This window comes from Emydura macquarii, unplaced genomic scaffold (genome assembly GCF_026122565.2).
Source record: "Emydura macquarii macquarii isolate MOO-44397 ecotype Brisbane River unplaced genomic scaffold, CSIRO-AGI_Emac_v2 contig_3328, whole genome shotgun sequence".
NCBI classification, from domain to species: domain Eukaryota; kingdom Metazoa; phylum Chordata; order Testudines; family Chelidae; genus Emydura; species Emydura macquarii.
The window spans coordinates 7,567,696-7,586,970 of record NW_027133465.1 but is presented as its reverse complement, the minus strand read 5'-3'; the positions used below and the strand labels follow the sequence as shown (position 1 = coordinate 7,586,970).

General features: G+C 47.1%; 1 protein-coding gene across 1 annotated transcript in view; it reads right to left on the bottom strand.

Annotated features, from left to right (window-relative positions):
* The window catches only part of CHRDL2 (chordin like 2), a 65,074-nt gene that overhangs the window by 40,718 nt on the left and 5,081 nt on the right, over positions 1-19,275 (bottom strand). The window contains exon 2 of the mRNA XM_067533201.1: positions 17-129. Coding sequence (XP_067389302.1) covers positions 17-129 — 113 coding nt within the window. The remainder of the gene's footprint in view (positions 1-16; positions 130-19,275) is intronic.

Sequence of the window (19,275 nt, the reverse complement as noted above, 5' to 3'; positions counted from 1 at the left end):
GACTGTGAAGATATACCTCCAAACAGGTGCAGCGGATGCAGTACATCAGCCCCTGAGGTTCCAAGTAGGGATGCCAGCTCTCTCCTGGACCGTACTTCTTGCCATTAAAATCACAGAACATATCTGGACCTGAAAAAAATCAAAGCGATGGAAGTTATGCAAGAGAAGGGAGCACTCCTGGAGACGCAGTCTCCTTCCCCAGTCAATAGGCAGTGCTGAGCCAATACTTCCTAGCGTCCATGTTAAGATCAAAACCTGACCTTTTCGATTCAGGGCGTGTAGCTTGTTGAACCAGGCACTGGCCTGTGGGACACCCACATTCAAGTCCCTGCTCTGCCTGATTTAGAATGATCTGGGGTGGAAAACTCTGCTTAGGTCTCCCACATCCCAGGTCAGGGGTTTTAACCGCCCAGCCATGCCGCATCAGAGTCTTTTTTACCAGAAACTTTGTTGAAACTGATACATCTCTGGACACATGCAGTGTAGATGTAGCCGTGTCAGTCCCAGGATACTAGAGAGACAAGGTGGGCAAGGTAATATCTTTTATCTCACCAACAGAAGTTGGTTCACTAGAAGATATTACCTCACCCACCTTGTCTCTCTAGCATCTCTGGACAACGCTTAGCCTTCGATGAAACAACATCTTGTGGTAAAATTTCATTTCACTGGCAATGTTCCAACCAGCTGTTTTCCACCCTGTCTCATCCTGGATGCCCCGTGCCGTGTTGCCAGCAGCACCTCCAGGATCAGGTGTCAGGCAGAGAGATCTGAGACTGCAGTATGTATGGGTCCCTAGTGTTACAGTCTGGGACACATGTGACCAGAACAGAGTCAGCTTCACAGTGTCACAGCTTCCAGGACCTGCAAGCTTTAATCTAGACAGTAAGCGAGAGCAATGTTGCCAACTCTCATGATTTTATCATGAGTCTCATGATAATTATTGTTTTCCTTAAAGCCCCAGCTCCTGGAGTCAAGTGGGTATATGATGATTTCAGCCTTCATTCTTAAAGAAAAAGTAAATTTCTAGCCCTCGTGGCTGTGGAGAATGTGACCCCAGTGTACCCTAAAGGCTCAAAAAGCAGAAGACAAATAAAAAGAACACCAAGTCTTTTATTTTTACATAATCTCTAAAGCCAATCTCATGATTTTTGGTTAGTCTGACTCATGATTTTTTAACATTTGGAGTTGGCAATATGGCGAGACAGCGGGATGGAGGGAAGATGAAGAAGCAAGACAGGAACAGACTCGAGCCAGATGAAAAAATATTGAGTTTTTTTTTTTTTTAAAGTAGACAAAAATGAAAATGGTTCGGCATTCACTGAAAATTTTCCTCAAAAAAAGTTCATGTTTTCCTTGAAAAAAAAATAAAAAACTGAACATTTTTCAGTTTTTTGGTTCTGAACATTTCTGGGGTGACATGCTAGGAACAAATGAGTCCTGATTTTTGACCCCTGCTCTAAACTCAGGATAATTCTGCCCTCCCCTTTTCACTAGCACTTGTAAACCATTCTCAGTGCTGTGTAGAGTACAGATCTTTGTCTGATCCTTTCAGGTCAGATGTTGCCCCCAGCAGAGACAGGCCTTACGAGGGATCAGACTGGCTCTTCAGTCAGGAGAGATTTGTTCATCCTTGCAAGCATCTCTCAATAGAGCCAGCCAGCCTCCACCTTGCACACTCTGGGTGTGCGTAGGAGTGTGAGCTGCAAGACCCGGGAATACAACAGACAAGCACAAGTGTGGGAACTGAGGCAGTGAGAGTATATCCGACCCCTTGCTCATGTGGATTTCCTTGGGGCTATCAAGGTATAAGGTATCGTTTAATGCCAGCAAACGTACAATAACTGGGTGGCTTTAGGGTCTCAATCCTTGCCCCTGAAAATTGAGACACCCACAATTAGAGACCCCTTTTGAACAAGTGGGCCTGTGTCTCTGTGTGCCTGTTTCCATGGGCCTGATTTTCAGAGGCACTGAGCCCACGCAGCTGCCCCAGACTTCAAGCAGAGTCCTGATTATTCAGTCCCAGGGGAAATCAGGGAAGGCTGGCCTAAGACTCAGTAAGTCAGTGGCAGAGCTGGGAACCCAGGACAGGCTGCACAAGGGCCATATTATCATTGCCATAAGAGCCTTGCCTTTTTCACATGCTAAGGGCTCTCCTGAGGCTTTTCCTACCTAGCCCTGCTCCAAGGGGCGAGGGGGACCACACCAGCAGCTGCTCCCAGAGCCACACTGCTCTTTGGAGGTGCAGCATGCGCTTCCTCCTTCCCACCCTGACCCACCAGCATGGGTGGAAGGAGCACGGCCACGGTCCTACATCCCCCATGTCCTTTGGCTGGACAGCCCTACTCGCAGTGCTAACCCTCGCTGCTTGTGCTCAGCACGCTGGGTCTCTTCTCTGCAGGTGCCCAGGAAGAGGGAGACTGCTCCCTTTGCCTCCAAACCCCCAGCCACGAACATCCAGAATCTGAATTCAACTCAACAGCTGCTGTAGGGAAACGGCCACTGGAGAAAGAGAAGGAGCTGCACTCCACACCTTGCACAGTCAGTCCCTCAGACTGAGGAGCCCTCTGATATTTGTCTCTGGGTTCACTCCGAACTCCTGGGCCCAGCACAGCTGCCTCGCGTGTGCAGGTGGAACATGCTAGATGGGGCTCCCCCCTTGCCCATCAGCACTGCTCCGTCACTGGCTAGTGGGATGACTGTTGAGCAGTGCAGCACACCAAGACCCACTCCCACAATGCTCCCGACTCTGCCAGCTTGGGAAGGGAGCGGCCAAGGCACTCGACACTCGACTACACACAGCGCTGCCACTAAGCCACAGGACTGGAGCCTCACTCCCTCAATTGGACAGTGCCGCCGAGGAGAGTTCATCAGCGGTTACAGCTGCTATGTTTGGGAAGGGATCACCTGAAGGCTACGTACAATGGGCCCGATTCGCCAACAATTGACGGCACCTTCTGCACCACATGGCTCCCTGCACCCTTCCCACTATTACCTTACGTTTCCACTCGGGAGGGGCCCCTCTAACTCCATAGGACTTCTTCAGGGGGAAGCCACTGCAGGGGGGTCCTGAAAAAGCTCAGTGCCAGACCATGCCCCTGTAGAGATATATTGGTAGAAGATTATAATTTAGAGACACTCCCTCCTAAAGGACAGTATTAGGAACATAGGAATTTGGAGATGTGCCCTGGAGGCGGGGTGGGGGAAGCATAGGACACACCGAGGCGCATGGGTGTGCTCAGTTCACCAGAGAGGCTCTTTGGTTTGTTTTATTAACATTTTATTCCCTTCTCATTCACTGGTTTGTTATTTAATGAACCCCAAGACCGCTAGAGCCCCCTTCCTGGCCAGCATCACCAGCTTCTGAGCAATGCTGCCCACTATCCCTCTCCCTCCTCTGAGCAAGGAAGTTGCAACCACTTCCTGCATCCACAGACTTCTTTCCCGGTTTGAGTGCCCTCTGCCATGACCGAAGCTGATGGAAGTTGGGGTGGATCCACCCAGCCTGGAACCGTCTGGCCCCTAGGAAGGCAGCACTGAAGATTCCATTTGGATAATCTCGCCATCTTGAATGGGATTCTCTTTCTTGCACCCTTAGCTGCTGCCCTCTTGGAGTCCATCTGATATTAAAACAGACATGAACAGTCACACTCAGAAGAATTCAGGAAGGCTGATAAGACTGTGCAGGCTGATTGCAAGCAAGGCTGGCCATGATCTTGGAGAAGAACTTGGCTATAGAAGAAGCTGAGTTCGGAACAAATGGAAGATGACGACTGATGCTGGGAGGAGAAGAAAGCTAAAATTGCTAAAAGGCAGTGCCAGCAAAGAGCGACCTGTTGGTTCATTTTGGCTCACTCCTGCACGGTGCTTAGCATTGTCAGCCCCCACTGACTTCAGCTGAGGAGACTCGGCCCCTTGCAGGAAGCACCCAGCATCGAGCCCTATGTCAGGAAGCTGGCTTATAAAAGAGCAGATGTGGAAGTGATGGGTGAAAGTGAAGAGGGTAAAGCAAGGGCTGGAAAGGACATGGAAGGGAAAACAGAAAGGACCTGCTTCAGATCTCACATCACTGTAAACTAGGAGTAACTCCACTAGATTGGTGTACATGGGATCAGAATCAGGCCCAAAATGTACACAGGTAAATGACTGTGTTCCAAAAGAGTTGGGTGTACTACAGTCATAGAATCATAGACAGATAGGGCTGGAACGGACCCCTCAGAGTTCATGTAGTCCATCCCCCTACACTGAGGCAGGATCCAGTACACACAGATCGTTCCTGACAGCTGTTTGTCCAACCTGTTCTTAAAAACTTCCATGAAGGGGATTCCACAGCCTGTTCCAGAACTTAACAACCCTTATAGATAGAAAGTTTTTCCTAATATCTAACCTAAATCTCCCTTGCTGCAGATTAAGCCCATTACTTCTTGTCCTACTTTCAGTGGACATGGAGAACAACTGATCCCCGTCCTCTTTATAACAGCCTTTAACAGATTAGAAAACTATTATCAGGTCCCCACTCAGTCTTCTTTTCTCAAGACTAAACATGCCCAATCTTTTTAATCTTTCCTCATAAGTCAGGTTTTCTAAACTTTTTATTATTTGTGTTGCTCTCCTCTGGACTTTTCCCAGTTTATCCACATCTTTCCTAAAGTCTGGCACCTAAAACAGGACACAATACTCCAGTTGAGACCTCAGCCGTGCGGTTACCTCCTGTGTCTTACACACAACACGAATGTCTTACAGTAAACTAGAGTTAAGGATGGCCTTGGGCACTAGAGTAGGATGCAGGTGGGCCCACATGCAATTCCCAGCACTGCCAAAGACTTCCTGAGTGACTTTGGCTGAGTCACGTAAGTACTAAGCTTCAGTTCCCTGCCTGTAGGGCTAACAATTCCATCTTGTCTACTTAGATTGTAAAATGATTCTACACCCAGGGCCCCCACATGGGGGGGAAGGGGTACACTTTACTGGGGCCCGGAGGCCCTGGGGGGCCCGGCCCAGGCTGCAGCCCCCATTATGTGTGTGGGAGGGAGCCCGTGTTACAAGTTTGTACTGGGTCTGAAAAAATTATGCTTGGGCCCTGTCTACACCAATCAGGGATTCTCAAGTACAGGGGGGAAATCATCAGCAGTCTCATACCAGGTTTGCAGCCTGTCTGCACTGCTAGAGCATGGGTTAGAATCTAGTCCCTAATCTACTCTTTTCCACCCAGTGTTTCTTCTTAGATTTCTATACAGGAAATAGAGCACAGGAACATCACATTTTTGTGCCAGTGTCTGAAATGCCCACTTTCATACACCCTGAGATATTAATATTCACAGCAGGGCTGGCCAAAAATGTGCTGACAGAAAATTGGGTTTTTGTGTGGAAAGTGTCTGCTTTCCTGGAAACTTTTACTTTTTTTTTTTTTTTTAAACTAAAAATCAAAAACGTTCCAGTTTTCAGCCAAACATTTTTCAATTTTTGGCAATTTCTAGCTGTAAAATTTCAGCCAAAACCTGCTGAAAAATCAAACATTTTTTGATTGAGAATTGATGAAAACCAAAAGCATTTTCAGGTTTTTGACCAAAAGTTGCTTTTTTTCTGTGAAAAAATTCAATTGTCCAGCCAGCACTAAGTCACAGGTCTATATATTGCAAAACCTAAAAGCTAGGGCTCTGACCCTGTTTCCGTTGAAGTATATGGCAGAACTCTTATTGAATTGAATGGGAATTTTGCCCAAAGGCAGACATGTTGATTGGATACCAGTAGTTATGAATAACTGAAAATTGGCTGTTGCCCATACCCAAGAGAAAATGTGATTCAATCTTTGTTGCCATGTAGTATAGTAAAAGATACTGCACATGTCTGTGTATGTGTTATTTTATATGAGCACTTAATCCAAGCCAGACTGACCTCAGTTACACCTGTGTAAATCTAAAGTATCTTCACCAGAGCCAGTGCAGGTGCTTTGGATTTACATTGGTGTAACTGAGATCAGAATCTGGCTTGACACATGCCCACTTCAGTGCATGTCAACAGGCAGCAGGAAGTCCTACAGATGGAGTGGCTTATGCTCTGTCATCAAGAAGTACATAGTTGTCAACAGGGTTTATATTTTCCCGGAGTATTTCCTGGAGCCCCTGGGGCTTGAGGCTTCAGCCCCATAGGGCATGCCAGGGCTTGAGGCTTCAGCCCCATGGGGCACTCTGAGGCTCGGAGCTTCTGCCCCACAGGAGACACCAGGGCTCCTATGGCTTTGAAAATATTTACTGAAGCTCTGTTCCGGATGACTCCTGAATTTAAGCCCTGCTTGTCAATGTATGTTATTAGCTATTTAAAAGTGCTTAAGCCCCCCTAATTATTTAAGGTGATTTAAAAGGTTATATCATCAGGATTTAAGGTGGCTCAGGTGATGATGTTGCCATAAGGCAGCTGAAATTCTTATGCCAATTTTAGGATTTACAGTGCTTTAAACCTTACCCCAGTCTGGGGCTATCCAGTGGTTCTGGGAGGTACTGACTGATATCTTTACCTTCAAAGGCCCAGTGGCCAATCCTCATTGACTCAATGGGACCCGGGTGCCTTTGAAAATCTGCCCCTTCAGCACTTGGAGTGAAATCTGAGCCCACTGAAGTCAGTGGGAGTTTTGCCAGTGACGTCAATGGGCCAAGATTTCACCCTTATGCTGCAGCAGGGACATTTGAGGGTGGCTCAGATCTGGTCCCAAAGCCTAGCTACTCAACAGCCAGCCTCCTTTTTTGTGAACAGAGGGGGGCTTCCTGGATGCTTCTTCTCCTAAAATGTCCCAGTGCCTGTTCTGCCATGCGATACCCTATCTTCTGCTGGAAGCTCTTCTCCTCCACAGCACGACACACACGTTGTCATGACACCCCAGCTGCTCCTACATCTTCCCACTGGAACAAACACCAGTACTACAGTCCAGGGAGCTGAACCAGGACAGCTGCCCTGTACATGGAGGGATGTGTCAGATCTTGTACCCCTACCAGCAGAGAGCAAGATGAGCTCAAGTCTTGCCATCTTCAGCGTAAAGGGTATAATCGTTTCTCTACTTGGACCTTCCCTCAAGAGCAGTGTCTGGAGAAAAGTACCTGCTTGGATGGAAGCTGCGGCAGTAACAGATGAGAGGCTCACTGCACTTCAGCCGTGGAAGGTAAGGTAATGTGGTGAAGAGGCTGCTGGTCTGGTCCTTGGAAAGACTGAGTTCTGTTCCCAGTTCTGCCCATGACCTTGGACAACTCACTTTATCTCTGTTTCTCTTCTCACCCTGTGTCTGGTCTATTTGGAGCGTAAGCTCTTCAGGCCAGGACCGTCTCTCATGTGTTTGGCTACTGCCATCTCAATGGGGCCTCCAGACACTGCCATGACACGTAATAATGATCAGTTAGTAAAGTGGTGGAGGGTCAGAGACAGTCCCCTCTGACTGAATCCTGATTTTCTAACTATAGCATTTTGCATCTAGATACCGTACTACAATGATGGGTAAAAGTGGATGACGTTTAGCCATTGCACCGTACCTTAAAAATAGAGACAAACAATGAGCCACAGTTGCCCTCCATTCCTTCCACTACACAGGGACATGGAGATACGAAACATATACAGCACTATAATTACACAGGCAAGGGCAGAACCAAACAGAGTTGCAATTCAGTGTGGTGAAACAAGGTTATGCTGTGCTTGTAGCTCCATTTTAAAACCCCACTTTTGTCTCTATTTCCATCTGAATGCGTCTCCGCAGGTGCCATAGTGGATTTTAGAGTTTCCTGGGGACTAAACCCACCTCTGTGTTAAGACCACCTTTTGTTAGTCCCCGAAGTGACTGCACAAAAAACAGGCTTCACGTTCCATGGTGAATGTGATACAATGGCAGCATTGTCGATTAAAGCAGAAAATTCCATTACAAACAGAATGGCATTCAGTGTTGATGCAGACGTTTGCATTGCATGCTGGGTGGATCCATAGGGGTCTCCATTCTCTCCAAGTCTGTGGTCATTCGACTCCCAAAACCACTCACATAACTCATTTCAGAGCAGACACATCAACAAACTCATCTTTCCCAGCCTGATGGTTAGGACCGGCGAGGTCTTAGAGCAAATAACCAACGTTGCACGGACTGTGTTTATCTACGCAACTGCAGGAAACTAGTAAAAAAATAATAATTTTCAAAAGGGTGAATAATGACTTCATTTTTCCCTGCTTGCAGCATCTTAATGAATTATGCCGAAGATGAAGAAATATAGTTACCTTAATATGACATAGCTTTACTCATGCCAGTTGGCTGGATGGTTTAAATGTTTAATCGCTTGTCTTTCACAAGTGGAACCCTGGTTTGAATCCAGCCTTAGAAAGCAAGCCTGATTAATGTCTGCAAAGGTCCTGCCATTAAAATTACAAAGAACTGGTAGTTTCAGGCCCCCGTAGACACTTGTCCGCAGCTCACCAGCACTCCAGTGCATAGTTGGCACCAAGCGCATGGGTGTTTGGTTAAAGGTGCTCCAGAGATGTAATGAAGGAGGAGGCTTAGAAGCTTCAGAGATCAGATCATTTTTTCCCATGCCAGTATAATAATTTCATTTTCATAGGTCAAATGTTGGACATCTTCCCAATTTGCTCTGAGCGAAAAGTCATTTGTGGCTGTGAATTGCCAATTGGGCTCCAGTCCCCTTATTTATTGCCGTCTTCAGCAACAACACGCTCACAAAAGTCATGTTGTTTTATAAAAAGAGGATTTTCATGGTGAAGACTTTCAAATATTAAGTATCAAATTAAAAAACGTCACCTGGTTTCCCATCCCAATGGATTTCACTGGTTTTCCTGACAGCGGCCTGCATGTTCCCCGCTGAAGGAGGAGAAAACAGGACAGCTTTCACCCCCTAAATTTACACCAGTGGGAGTGCCATCACGGGCCTCTGGCTGACGATCTGAAGAGCTAGAACCGTCTAGGTTTGGAGGTGGCCATGGTTGAACAGGCAAGCTCCCTTTTGCAGATGAGGGCGTCTCCCCTCTATGCTCACAGCCCCAGCTGGGGGAGAGGGTACAATGGTACAGTCATGGGAGTCAAAGCCAAAAGGCTGTACAATAAGGGGAACAAGAATAATACTTAGCACTTATTCTCCATAGATCTCAAAGCAATTTGCAAAGGAGCATCGTTAGCCCCATTTTACAGGTGGGGAAACTGAGACTCACAACAGTTAAGTGACTTGCCCGAGCTCACACTCTGAGCTCTCATGATTCCCAGTCTCCCTAATCCCAATACCTCATGGTGAAGTGAAGGTCAGAATGGTACAGCAGGTGTTATGGATTTTGCAGTAGATTCCTTGGCTTAACTGGTACAAAATCCTCCCTTCTCACCATCAAGGAGAAATAGTGTCTTTACACGATACCTGCTACCTTGCTGCATTTGGGGTGCTTGTTTTATGCTTCCGCAAGAGGGTAGCACATGGCCCAAGGGATGCTAATTCCCAGTGTGGCTAATGTTTAGCCCAAGCCTTGCTCCTTGACAATCCACCTCCTCCAGCATCATCCTGCAAGGAAGTGCCAGTGGCAAATCTGGGATGTGCCCATGTCTGGGTCCATTTGCTGACACCACAGGGAAAGATTATGATGGCAGAGCAGGATCCAGCAGAAAGAGAGCTTGAGCGGGAAGAGTGACAATTCTTCACAAAAGAATTTGGGCCAGATTCTCATCCCCGTCCTCATGTTGAGTAGCACCCTGGATAGCCTCAGAGCAGAAACATTACGCGAGAGAGATTTTACTCCAACTTTGCACTGGTGTAAACAACTACACAAGTTTTAAAGCAACGGAGGTTCAAGCCCCTTAGTCTTTGCACTGAATCTCCTCCTTTCATTTCCATCAGCTTTACAGAGTGTCGTTCAGAGGAGTTCCTCCTGAGGTACACCAGGGTAAGAGACAGCAAGATCAGGCCCTTCGTATTCACAGATCACCTTAGAAGTAGCAGGTCCCTTCCCTAGCGCTGCTCCCATTGACTCCAGTGGGCATGCCTTGCATAGATTAGCACCCCCTCAGTCCATCAGAGGCGAGATTTGTTAATCTTCCTCTCACATCACAAGCCCTGGGCATTTGGGCCTGGGGGTTGATTTGTTCCCTGTTGGATCCTGAGGGGAGGTGGTGTTAGCTATTTATTTAGCTGTGGCTGGAGTGGCCTGCTATTTGTTCCACGGGGCAATGATTCCAGGAGGCTTCTGTTAACCATTGTCAGGCTGCCCAGCAGAGGGTTGCCTCTGCTAGCAAAAATATATTCTTCTGTCTATAGGGGTGTGCGCAGGAATAAACATTTGACTGCTTTTGGAGGGGCATATTCTGTACCCCTGCCAGTGCCCCGGGGCCAGAGGAGCTGCAGCTCCCGCCACGGCCACAGGAGCTGGGTCTCCCGCTGAGGCCGGCTCTCCCCGCACGGCCCTGGGGCCCAAGGAGCTAGCTCTCCCCCGTGGCAGAAGGGGCTGGCTCTCCCCACACAGAACTCCCCTGGGGCCGGAGAAATTCTGTGCCCCCACCAATTATTGGGGTGGCCTGTTCTCCTGCTTGCCCTCCCTTGTGCACGCCCCGTCTGTCCACATTGAAAGGCTAATGTAATAAATAAACAAGATCCCGGCCCTGCGAGGCAGCTAAGTTCTAAACTGGGGAGACCAGTGGCAGGAGGAAGCCAAGGCACCAGCAGAAGCTAACACTGAAAGTGGTTGTGTCAGCTCCAGGCAGCACACACAAGGAATTGAGAAGTTTCAAGAAGAGCTACAGTGTTCAGGTTACTTCCCAGAGCCCCACACATGGCTGCCTGGTTGCAGATGGCAAAAATGTAACCAAAGAATTAAGGTGTCACTCGCACCCATCCCCTGCAATAGAGAGCTGGACTCGATGACCCAGGAGGTATCATCCAGTCCTATGTCCTGCAACCATTTTCTGAATCTGGTCATATGTCCTTTTGAGAGCGATCCTTTAGGAGCGTGTAAAGGCATAAACCATCCCTGCCCACCCCTTTGCATCCCAGTGAGGTGCTGCGGGTGTGCCCCACCTTGATTTCCCCAGACTGGGTGACAACACGTTCACTTTAACAGCCTATGACAAGGAAAAGCCAACACCCCCTAACAAAATGGCATGTCCCCTATCTATGAGGATTCAGGGCAGAAGCGATCACAACAGACAGATCATGAGGGCCTCACCTCGGGGCCCTGGTTCAGAGCTCCCACACTTAAAGTCCACCAAACAAAGTCTCTGAGTCGGATCAGGCTGGGCTCTGGGAGCCTGAGAGACAACCCACTTCTACTCCCCTCTCTCTCTCATTCAGCTGCCTCTTTAAATAGCGCACTCTTAGGGTGGGGCGGGGACTTCTTCATTACACCCCACGCTGTCGTGGTGTCAGGCTCCAGCCTGTCCCTGAAGGGGTCGTACATTCCTTCACCAGCCCGCTTGTGAACCCAGTGAAGTCACTGTCATTGATTTCAGTGAGAGCACGTCAGGACTCCCAGCGATGGGCATCTCAGGAACAGCACGCAGACACTGGCCCTTCTTAATCATTCTGTGCTCGCTTGTGATATGAGTGTCCGGCTACAGAAAAGGCCTTTGTCTGTCTCAAGATGGAATTCTACCTGCTACAAGACTGAGCAAGTTCTTCATCAGAACACAGCCGTCACTGACTGCATCCTGAACGGCAACCCTGGGAAGGGCATTTATTCTGACCAATGGACCATGCTGGATGGAAACCTCTCCCATACCTTGAGAATTGCCACCAATGTCATGCCATGTAGCCCCATGTTTTAAACGTCCAAAGTAAACAGAGGCCATCCCAGATCTCTGTCATGCCCATGCTCATCCCTGTGCCCTCCAAAGAAAGATAATTAACCACTGGGAAAAAACAAAGGCAACATAACCACTGCTATTTAGACTAGGCATCCGGGATAGATCTCTGATTAAATGCAACCAATTGTGGAGTTAGACTGTAGGCAATGTGTAACCAAAGCCCCTTAGACATTGCTGCTGCTTTCTAGAGGAGGAAGGATGATCTTGTGGTTCACGCCCAGCTCTACAAGCTAAGAGCTCTGGGTTCTAATCCCAGTTCTCCCAGAGGCTTTCTGCATGACTGAAAGTGAATCACAGCCTCAGTCCCACAAGATGTTGCACATTCTAATTCCTTAGTGTCGGTAAGGTATTTTTGACCTTCAAATAGAAGGCGCTAGAGAACTACAGCGGCCTCCACCTACTCCCAGGTAAAGCTGTCAGGAAAGTACATCAACATCTTCATCACTGACTAGCCCCTGCAATGAATACACAATAGCCCATGAGGTCAGCTTACTGAAACTGAAGTATCAACAGGGAGGAAGCCCTCACTGCAGTTTTCCATTTCCATGATGGACAGCTACAGCGAGCAGAAATCAGCCCTGGCATTGAAGAAGATCCCCTACCACATGAGTGTTCAAATCAACGCGTCTGGTCAACACTTGTTATTCTAGCCATTAAGGGTGCATCCACACAGTGGGTGGCAGCGAGTCTCAGAGCTTGGCTCAATTGACTTAGGCTCGCAGCGCTTGTGTTACCATGCTAAAAATAGCTGTGTTGACATTCGGGCTGGGACTGGAGATCAGGCTCTGAGGCCCACGCCTCTCCCTAGGCTTCAAAGCCCAAACGTCTACAGCTGTTTTTAGCATTGGACAGCAAATCTGTCCATCCAGGCTCTGAGATTTGCTCACAGGGTGGGTGTTTCTGTCGGCATAGTTAATGTCATTCAGGGAGATGGTGTTACTACACCAACAGAACTATTCCTGTTGGCATACATTGTATCTACGCTAGGGGCTCTGCCTCTATACTGACCGAGCCATGGTGGTCAGGCCTAGTGGGGGAAGTGAGAGTTTGGCCTACTGGTTAGAGTTCAGGAAACAAGCCGAGGATCAGTACTAGAGCCACTCATGCCAAATGCCAGAGCTGGGGGTTAAACCAGTCATAAGGCAGTGGTGGGGCCTGGGATCATTACTGGATAGACAGAAACCAAATGCCTGAACCAGAAGGTCAACTAGCATCATAAGCCAGAGGCAGAGCCAGGGATTAAAGCCAGCAGTCTGAAGCTGGAGGGGAGCAGGGGCTGGAACAAGGGGAAGCACAGCTGTGGGCATGGCATGCATTTAGAGGTTTGTGTAACGTTACCTCTGACTTGAGATGGAGACAGGGGAGAAACTCACAGCTAAGCTTTGTTGACCCATTAAAGCAGATAGTATCAAAAAGCCTTACTAAAGCCGAGCTATCTCACATGACCTTCTCATAAACAAAGTAGGGAAATACAGCTTAGACTAACCTACTATAAAGGGTGCATAACTGGTTGAAAAAGCATTCTCAGAGAGAAGTTATCAATGGGTCACAATCAAGCTGGAAGGGCATATCGAGTGGGGTCCCACAAGGATCAGTTCTGGGTCCTGTTCCATTCAATATCTCCATAAATGATTTGGATAATGGCATAGAGTACACTTATAAACTTTGCGGATGATACCAAGCTGTGAGAGGTTACAAGCGTTTTGGAGGACAGGATTAGAATTCAGAATGATCTGGACAAACTGGGGAAATGATCTGAAATAAACAGGATGAAATTCATTAAGGACAAATGCAAAGTGCTCCACTTAGGAAGGACCAATCAGTTGCACACATACACAATGGGAAATGACTGCCTAGGAAGGAGTGCTGCAGAAAAGAATCTGGGGGTTATAGTGGATCACAAACTAAATATGAGTCAACAGTGTCACATTGTTGCAAAAAAAGAGAACAACATTCTGGGACATATTAGCAGGAGTGTTGTAAGCAAGACATGAGAAGTAATTCTTCCACTCTGCTCAGCATTGATTAGGCCTCAACTGAATATTGTGTCCAGTTCTGGGCACCACATTTCAGGAAAAATGTGGACAAATCGGAGAAAGTCCAGAGGAGAGCAACAAAAATGAGTAAAGGTCTAGAAAACATGACCGATGAGGGAAGAGTGAAAAATGGGTTTGTTTAGACAAGAAGAGAAGACCGAGGCGGGGAGGTGGACGGGACATGATAACAGTCTTCAAATAGGTAAAAGGTTATTATAAAGAGGAGGGTGATAAATTGTTCTTCTTAACCACTGCGGACAGAAGTAATGGGCATAAATTACAGCAAGGGAGACTTAGGTTAGACACTAGGAAAAACTCCCTAACTGTCAGGGTAGTTAAGCACCGGAATAAATTGCCTAGAGAAGTTGTGGAATCTCCATCACTGGAGATTTTTAAGAGCAGGGTAGACAAACGTGTCAGGGATGGTCTAGATAGTACTTACTCCTGCCTCCGTGCAGGGGATTGGACTGGATGACTTATCGAGATCCCTTCCAGCCCTACATTTCTATGATTCTATGGTCTGAGTCAGACTCGAAACATTTTATAATGTCAGGACCCAGCTAATGCTGGGGCAGCAATCCAGCGATCTTGCAAAATGGACCAGATCTTCAGCTGGTGTAAATTGGCCTGGCTCAATTGTCTTCAATGGGCCTTCATCAGTTTACATCAGCTCAGGCTACGGCCCGAAGCACGTACAATGCAGTGCATCCATTTCCAGTGCTGCTCCTGTATCCAGTGAATTATGGACTGGACCAGCCAAATGAAAGAGACTGTCTAAGAATGTGCATTTATTGGTCAGCTTGTGTGCTTCTCTGTCATTGTAGCAAGTGCTGAGTTGACAGTGTCATGGTTGGACTGAAAATCCTTAGTCATGGCCAGGCAGCTAGGGAAGAGGCCCTGCTGGGCAGGTTCCCAAGCCTACATGCCAGGTTATTAACAAAAAAACTGTGTGTAGCTGTTATTGAAACATAATGTTATGGCTGTAAAAAGAGTCACCCTACCCAGGGTGAGCTGTGTTTTCATTTTACTTCTGTCTGGGCATATTAAATGATCAAGAATAAAATTTACTGAAGGTCCACATCATCCACACATACCCACACTCACACACAACCCTTTGACTGGTTCCTCCAAACTTTAGCAAAGGGATTGGCTAGGATACGTGAAATTCTGTATTACACTCCCAGCCTCTCCTCTATCAGATTGTGGAGAATTCTTGTGCTCACTCACAGATAATTGGGCCTGATTCACCTCTCACTCCAAGGTCACGTTGGTGTGACTCTGCGGTGTGATGGAGAGGATAACTGGGCCCATTAAATTCATCATCCATACAAGAGGCGCCAAATGCACAGACTTTTTTCTTGCTCTGGCAAAGTAATTAGACCTCCCAGAATACAAGAGAGCTCCTGCCTGGGGAGGAGAGCCCTTCTTAGCCAACAGGCCCATGAGAGCTACATGGAGCCCAGTTCTTCCATTTATGTGGCTGAAAATATTTCATTGAGTCGCTTCTCCCCCACTTAAAATATCCCAGGGGATTACCCCACCTCTAACTCCATCTTCTGAAATAGAATGTAATAATAACCTCTTACATTTATCTTGCCCCATTCATCCTGAAGTGCTTTACAAGCTACTGTATCTACAAGGTTCACTTTCCCCACCACATGTAGTCGCTTCTGGGGAGAATCACAGCAGCCTTTAAACAGTGGGCAGCAACCCCACACTAATGTGCAGGTGAGGGATTGAAGAAAAATACTGTATTTGGTGGAAAAAAGATGGGGCATGCTAGATAAGCAGGCTATTAGAATTTAGCTGAGGTTCATACTCTTGTGAAAAGTGCTATGGAAACTCTAAGGACCATAAGATTAATGTTTTATCTGAAATCAATAGCGTAAGTTCAGTGGAGACACACTGGGGTAAATCCAGAGTAACTTTCAATTGATCCTGCTCCCATTGAAATCAATGGACACATTTCAACTGACTGCATTGGATCAAGCCTCGTAGTCATGTATATTTTGATATTCACACGTTCACAGTGAATCCATCCTCCTCTGGGCCTTTTCAGGGTTTTATGTAAACCCTTTTTATGCCCATGGATTGTATTCGCATCTTCGCATTTCAGGGCAGGGCACAAACGAGCAGGGGTTTAGCCGCCATAGGCTTTCATCAGGGTCACGCCCTCACCAGCTAACCTTATTGTGTGTGTGTTAATCAGCATCAGTGTTTCAAGCGCAGTTATGAATAAAAAGTAAAAAACCATCTCTGGTACCGACAGTCCAGAAGCTGATCTGACAACCCTGTGTTTATGGCGGGCTCCAGTGGAAAAGTATAGAAAAAGCTGTGAATGGCACTTGTTAAAACAGGCTGGGTTCTTGGCATGTTGCATCTTAGCTCCTCTCATATCCGCGCTGATCCTGGTGTTAAACATCACCATCAGGCTTTTAGGGGGGTTGTAGCTACTGCACATGCATGGAGAGAATTTCCCTTTGCACTTGTACACAGCACCTCTCATTGGAGGATCTCAAAGTGTATTAAAGAAGTCTCACAACCTGTTTCCTACCAGACATGGATGTGTTAAAGTGAAATCTTCTCAACTGGAGCACTCCCGTGGACAGCCCCATTAAAGCGCCATTCCTAGTTGATCCCTAACCCTGTACCCCTGGCAGTCATTAGGAGTTTTGCTGTTGGCTTCAATTGAAGTTGGATCAGGCCTTATGGAAAGGGGCCTTTAAAAAAAAAACATGTCAAGATGACTTCAAGGCTCATGGGTAAAATAATAGTTCCTGGATTCTACAGCAACACTGATGTTCAACAAGCCCTGTATTCCTCTACAGTAGCAAAGTGCCTGTGACCACAGTAACATTCTTGTTGAGTGTGTGGCCTGAATGACAGCCCAGGGCAGTGGGTTACACAGGTTAGTTGTGCGTTATGTCGAACAGTAAGTACATCCTTTTATCAGACTTCAGGAAGAGTAAATCAATGCTCCCCATCGAGCTCCTCCAGACTAGACATTATTTTATTACAGTAGCATTTAGAAACCTCAGTGGAGTTCCAGACCCCACTGTGCTTGGCGCGCTGTACAAACACACAATAACAGACTGTCCTTGTCCTGTAAACCTTACAATGTAACTAGACAAGACAAAGGGAAAGAGAGGAGAAGTAACTTGTTCACAGTCCCCCAGCAGGTCTGTGACAGAACAGACAACACAACCCAGGCCTGATAACCCCCAGTCTTGCACCTTGTTACTGGTCCACTTTCCCCCTCCTATTTCATATACCTCTTTCACATCATCTTTTATTTATCCCCGCACTATTCTGAACTGCCCTAAACTTTATTACCTCTCCCCACCTGGGGATCTTTCCTCAACTTTTAGTGCTTTTCACTGGACCATTTCTAGTTTTGCTATATGGTCCATGAAAGACTTAGAATCATAGAAGATGAAGATTGGAAGGGACCTCAGGAGGTATCTAGTCCAACCCGCTGTTCAAAGCAGGAACAACCCCAACCAAACCATCCCAGCCAGGGCTTTGTCAAGCTGCACCTTAAAAACCGCTAAGGATGGAGATTCCACCACCTCCCTAGGTAACCCATTCTAGTGCTTCACCACCTGCCTAGTGAAAAAGTTTTTCCTAATATCCAAACTTGACCTCCCCCACTGCAACTTGAGACCATTGCTCCTAGTTCTACCATCTACTACCACTGAAAATAGCCTAGTAGTTCCATCCTCCATGGAACCCCCTTTCAGGTAATTAAAGGCTGCTATCAAATCCCCCCTTATTCTTCTCTTTTGCAGGCTAAACAAGCCCAGTTCCCACAGACTCTCCTCATAAGTCATGTGCTCCAGCTCCACATTCATTTTCAGTGCCCTCTGCTGGACTCGTTCCAATTTGTCCACATCCTTTCTGTAGTGTGGGGCCCAAAACTGGACACAATACTCCAAATGAGGCCTCACTAGTGCCAAATAGAGGAAAATAATCACTTCCCTCGATCTGCTGGCAATGCTTCTACTAATGCAGCCCAATATGCCCTTAGCCTTCTTGGCAATAAGGGCATACTGTTGACTCATATACAGCTTCTTGTCCACTGTAACTCTCATGTCCTTTTCTGCAGAACTGCTGCCTAGCCAGTCAGTCCCCAGTCCGTAGCAGTGCATGGGATTCTTCCGTTCTAAGTGCAGGACTCTGCACTTTTTCTTGTTGAACCTCATCAGATTTCTTTTGGCCCAATCCTCCAATTTGTCTAGGTCACTCTGTATCCTATCCCTGCCCTCCAGCGTATCTACCACTCCCCCCAGCTTAGTGTCATCTGCAAACTTGCTGAAGGTGCAATCCACCTCATCCTCCAGATCATTAATGAAAATGTTGAACAAAACTAGCCCCAGCACTGACCCCTGGGGCACTCCACTTATTACCGGCTGCCAGCTAGACATTGAGCCATTGATCACTACACGTGGAGCCCGATGATCTAGCCAGCTTTCTATCCACCTTATAGTCCATTTATCCAACCCTACTTATGTAACTTGCTGATAAGAATACTGTGGGAGACCATATCAAAAGCTTTGCTAAAATCAAAGATGTCCACTGCTTTCCCCACATCCACAGAGTCAGTCATCTCATCATAGAAGGCAATCAGGCTGGTCAGACATGACTTGCCTTTGGTGAATCCATGCTGACTGTTCCTGATCACCTTCCTCTCTTCCAAGTGCCTCAAAATGGATTCCTTGAGGACCAGCTCCATGATTTTTCCAGGGACAGAGGTGAGGCTGACTGGTCTGTAGTTCCCTGAATCCTCCTTCTTTCAGTATATTTGCCTTTTTCCAATTGTCCAGGACCGCCCTCAATTGCCATTGAGCAATTGTATTGCTCTCTCAGCAAATGTCAGGGTGAGTGAAGTCACCCATGAGAACCAGGTCCTGTGATCTGGAAACTTTCACTAGTTGTCTGAAGAAAGCCTTGTCTATCTCATCCTTCTGGTCTGGTGGTCTATAACAGACACCCACCACAACATCACCTTTGTTACTCTCGCCTCTAAACTTAACGCAGAGACTCTCAACAGGCTTTTCTCCAGTTTCATACTGGAGCTCTGAGCAATCATACTGCTCTCTTACATACAATGCAACTCCTCCACCTTTTCTTCCCTGCCTGTCCTTCCTGAACAGTTTATACCCACCCATGACAGTGCTCCAGTTGTGTGAGCTACCCCACCAAGTTTCAGTTATTCCAATCACATCATAGTTCCTTGACTGTGCCAGGACTTCCAATTCCTCCTGCTTGTTTCCCAGGCTTCTTGCATTCATGTACAGGCACCTAAGATAACTAGCCAGGACAGATTAACCTTCTTGTGCCATGCCACAGTTAACGACAGTGGTGTGAGCGATACTTCGATGACAACGCACAGGAAGATGTGATCTTGTCAGTTCCGATAAGCTAAGA